Source organism: Penaeus vannamei, chromosome 26 (assembly GCF_042767895.1).
Source record: "Penaeus vannamei isolate JL-2024 chromosome 26, ASM4276789v1, whole genome shotgun sequence".
Taxonomy (NCBI): domain Eukaryota; kingdom Metazoa; phylum Arthropoda; class Malacostraca; order Decapoda; family Penaeidae; genus Penaeus; species Penaeus vannamei.
This window is the reverse complement of record NC_091574.1, coordinates 25,123,564-25,128,563: the sequence shown is the minus strand read 5'-3', so window position 1 is coordinate 25,128,563 and position 5,000 is coordinate 25,123,564. Positions and strand designations below refer to the sequence as shown.

Below are 5,000 nucleotides of genomic sequence, written 5' to 3'. Positions count from 1 at the left end.
CGGCGATCTTAAGATAACACAAACTAAGAAAGAAGAAACAATACAAAAGATAGCATCAATAATAAAAATTATAAAAAAAACAACCGTTACAATCACAAACGGCCCTCGCAGAGAAAACCTCCGTCCGCTCAATTGCAAATTCCACCCCTTCCCCGATACTCACCCCCTACCGTAATTAGCGAAAGGTAAGCCCATTAATCACACACCTGGAGCACGTGGAAGGCTGGCAGACCACGCCCACGACGCCCATGGAACCGTCGTCGAGAAAGATGTGGTGGAAGACGTATCGGTGCATCAGACGCCACTCACGGAGTTTCCCTGGAGGAGGCGGGGGGGAAGGGGGTGAAGGGGGGTGTGTGTGCTCATGTGAGGGTGGGGTGGGGGCGGAATTAAGGGGGTTACATATAGGGGATGGGATGGTTTGAAGGGGTTGTGGGGTGGGATGGGATGGTATGAAGGGGTTGTGGAATGGGGTGTATTAAAAGTCGGGAAGGGGTTGTGTGGGATGGGGTGGTATGAAGGGGTTGTGGGATGGGGTGGTATGAAGGGGTTGTGGGATGGGGTGGTATGAAGGGGTTGAGGGATGGGATGGTATGAAGGGGTTGTGGGATGGGGTGGTATGACGGGGTTATGGGATGGGGTGGTATGAAGGGGTTGTGTGGGTGGAATATCGGGAAAGGGAGGAGGGAAGAAGAGGTTGTGGGCTATACAAATAAGTGAAAAGGAGAGAGGGGGTTGTGGGTAGGATGGAGGGGGGAGGGGGGAGGGGGTTACATTTCCAAGAAGAGGGTGAGGAGTTGTGGTTGTGGCGTGGTGACAGTTGTGAAAAAAAGTTGTAGAATGGTCGTGGAATTGAGGATGGCCAGGAGGGGTTGTGCATGGGGGTTTGAAGTTACACGTCGTCATTATCCACATCATTATTACGAGTATTACAATTATCTATAGAACAATAACGACAAAATTCATAGATAAATAGAGATAGATAGATCGATAGATAGATAGAGAGAGATAGAGAGAGATAGAAAGGTAGGTAGATAGATAGATAGATAGATAGATAGATAGAGATAGATAGATAGAGAGAGAGAGAGAGAGAGAGAGAGAGGAGAAGAGAGAGAGAGAGAGAGAGAGAGAGAGAGAGAGAGAGAGAGAGAGAGAGAGAGAGAGAGAGAGGGAGGGAGAGAGAGAGAGAAAGTGACAGAGAAAGAAAGAGAGAAAGAGAGAAATAGAGAAACAGAAAAGAGAGAGAAATAGAGAAAGAGAGAGAGAGAGAGAGAGAGAGAGAGAGAGAGAGAGAGAGAGAGAGAGAGAGAGAGAGGGAGAGAGAGAGAGAGACAGGGAGGGTGAGGGAGCAGAGGGAGAGAGAGAGAGAGAGAGAGAGAGAGAGAGAGAGAGAGAGAGAGAGAGAGAGAGAGAGAGAGAGAGAGAGAGAGAGAGAGAGAGAGAGAGAAAGAAAGAAAGAGAGAGAAAGAAAGAGAGAGAAAGAAAGAGAGAAAGAGAGAGAGAGAAACGCGACACAGAGAGAGAGAACGAGAGAGAGGGAGGGAGGGAGAGAGAGAGAGAGAGAGAGAGAGAGAGAGAGAGAGAGAGAGAGAGAGAGAGAGAGAGAGAGAGAGAGAGAGAGAGAGAGAGACAACCAGACAGAGAGAAAGACAGAGAGAAAGACAGAGAAAGACAGAGAGAAAGCCAGAGAAAGCCAGAGAGAGATAGAGAGCGATATCCTACCGTAGGAGTGATCCCTGAAGGAGGGGAGGGAGAGGTCGTGTGTCGCCCCGTTGAGCGTGGCCGTGCCGTTGAGTCGCCCCATCTGCTCGTAGTGGGTCTGGTGGTGCCTGGGGGCGGAGGGCGAGGGGAGCGGTAGTAGGAGGGAGGCAGCTGGAGGGGAAGGGAAGGAGGGCTGGAGGGAGAGGAGGAGGGAAGGAGGGCAGCAGTTGGAGGGGAGGTTGGGCAGGAGGGGAGAGGGAAGGAAAAGGCAGCAGGTGGAGGAGAGAGTGGGAGGGAAGGGAGGGCAGCAGGGTGGAGGGGGAGGGAGGGAGGAAGGAGGGCAGCAGGATGGAGGGGGAGGGAGGGATGGAGGGCAGCAGGTGGAGGGGAAGGGAAGGAGGGCTGGAGGGAGAGGAGGAGGGAGGGAGACTGGAGGGGGAGAAGTGGAGGGAGGGATGGAGGGATGGAGGAAAGAGGGCAGGAGGGAAGAGGAGTAGGGGGTATGTTTCGAAAAGGAGGGGGGGTCTTCTTCAAGAGAGAGTATTGTACAGGAGTGCGAATTCATTTTCAAAGAGGGCGAAGATAACAGCTATTTAGAAGAGGGAGGTGGGGGGGGGATTCAAAAGGCGTGGCACAGACATTGAAAAAAAAAAAGATTGATTGGGGACAGATTGAATAATGCTGTTGGGTAGATGTGGCTTACGTGCATAAATAGACATGAATTATAATGCTTAAAAAAGAGCAAGCTAACCGAATAGCATAGATAGATAGATGAAATTTCTTCAAATAGAGAAAAGGTAGGTATAAAGAAAAGAGAAACTAAACAAGAAAGGAGGAAGAATGAATAAATAAATGATTTTCGTCCCATAGAACATTAGCATTATGAATATGATTATGATAAGACGTGCAGTTATGCGAAGGCAATCATGTACAATTAGTGAGAAAATTTGAAAGCACTCCAGAAGTTATCTTTATTGCCGTTATTATTGCTGATAATTCTAATTTGTATAATGATTATGTTTTTGTTCTCTCATTTTTTTACAGTAATAAAGGTAAGAATAAAGATACACTGTGGATAGTGACAGTAAGAGCAAGCGCTATGAGAATTACTGCTAAGATGGCAATAATGATTATCATTATCCGTGTCGTTATTGTTGTATTATTGGCATTACCGTTACTATTATTTTTTTATCGTTATCGGTGAAATCGCTATCATCATCGTCGCTATCATCACTAGAATAATAATTACCATCATCATAAGTTTAATTACTATCGAAAATATTGTCTTTGTTGCTAGTAATATCAGCATGATAATAGTTATTGCTGTCAATGCTAGAAACATTATCAAAATCATCGTTACCAGCGAGAATATTAGCATAACCACAAATATCACAACCTCAGCAAACTTGTCAAAATCAAAGTATTAAAAAAAAAAAAAAAAAAAATCCCCCACACACTGCTCCCCCCCCCCCAGACCACCAACAACCCCCAAACAACAAACTCGACGACGCATCGATCTCACTCCTTCAGGCTCTCGAAGTACTCCTTGGTCCAGGTCTCCAGCGCGAAGGCCTTGGCGGTCGTCAGGACGTCCATGTCGGAGTCGTAGTCGAAGTGAGGCAAATCGGACGACCACAGCAGATCCAGTTTCACGTCGAACAGCTCTCCTTCGGGCTGGTCGTAGCGCCTGCGGGGACGATCGCATGTGGGGGGTGGGTGGCTTTGAACTACATGCATCTATGTATAGCAATCTGTATCTGTCTATAGCTCTATGTCTGTTTATCTGCCATTCAAACTATCTATCTATCTGTCTATAGCTCTTTGTCTGTTTATCTTTTAAACTATCTATCTCTATCTATATCTGGGGTATCATTGGTATTCATCAAGTAATTGTAATATTAATTAATGAGACAAAATTCACATATAAATGAATGTAATGGCGAAAATAAATATATTGAGAAAAATAAATGCAATTGTGAAAATAAGTATTATAGCGAAAATAATTATAATGGCGAAAATATATTGGTGAAAATAGATATAACGGTTAAAATAAATGTCCAAAATATTCTCCGACATGGAATATCTCGTGTGTAGCCAAAGATTGAAAGACAACAACGCTTGCAGTGGTGTTGTCGGAAATTACCAAATCTATGTAATGATTAAATTTATATATACATATTTGTATATATATATATATATATATATATATATATATATATATATATATATATACAAATATGTATATATATATATATATATATATATATATATATATATATATATATATATATATATATATATATATATATATATATATATATATATATATATATTAAGTCAATTCAAATTCAAGTTAATATATTACAGACAATGACCAGGAAAAATATCATATCATCTCCTTAAGGAGCACTACACTTTTAGCTTTTAAACACGCACACACACTTACACACACACACACACACACACTTACACACACACACATACACACACACACACACACACACACGCACGCACACAAACCCATTCATCCGTCAGTAGCAAACCAACCAAGCGTCCGGTCATAAAAAAAAAAACAGACACAGCGTCCCTCCGTTATCTAATTTAATAACTTAATTGACGAATTACATAAACATATCTTCTTCCTCGGTTCTGCGGGTCCGAGGCGCGGGCGCGGGATGTGGAACGTGTCCTCAGGCGCCCCTTCAACGCGGCGAAAAAGGAGTCAAAAGAACCGTTGATTCTTGTAATGTATTTTAAACGGTTTGTTGGGGTTCTTTTTATATTTCGTTTCTGGGGCCGTTAAGGCTGATAAGTTTTAGCTTGGTTGGTGGTTAGGTATCATTGCCGTGTGTGGTATTTAGGATCAGTACCGTTGCGGAAAGGTAAGAATGAGAACGAATATCTTTAGAATACAAGAGGTATTTGACCGGTTTCGATTATATCTTCGTCAGAAATACATGGTATATGCCACTGATATATTCGAAACCGGTAAAATACATTTGTTTTGTGTAGATATTCGTTCTCATTCATACCTTTCCACATTTGTCAACATGAATACGGTTCATTAGTACCATTTTAGTTATTATTCTTTTATCAGGAATTAGTGTTCTTATCTTTGTGTGGCTGTCTTGTGACATAACAGGTATCTCTTTATAAAAGTATTTGCATATGGAATTAGGTCATATTTTTATTTCTTTACTGTTCTGTTGTCCCAAGCTGGTCCGAGGTATTATTGCTTTTCTCATACTGTTGCACAATTGATGATACTGATTAAGGAAAAATATAAGTATTTACACTTT

General features: G+C 42.7%; 1 protein-coding gene across 2 annotated transcripts in view; it reads right to left on the bottom strand.

Moving 5' to 3' along the window:
* Positions 1–5,000, bottom strand: part of LOC113824838 (uncharacterized) — a 15,305-nt gene that overhangs the window by 4,032 nt on the left and 6,273 nt on the right. For both annotated transcript variants that reach the window (XM_070140221.1, XM_070140220.1), the window contains 3 exons: positions 3,224–3,388; positions 1,723–1,829; positions 207–318 (listed from right to left, as the gene is read on the bottom strand). In XM_070140221.1, the coding sequence (XP_069996322.1) occupies positions 207–318; positions 1,723–1,829; positions 3,224–3,388 (384 nt within the window). The remainder of the gene's footprint in view (positions 1–206; positions 319–1,722; positions 1,830–3,223; positions 3,389–5,000) is intronic.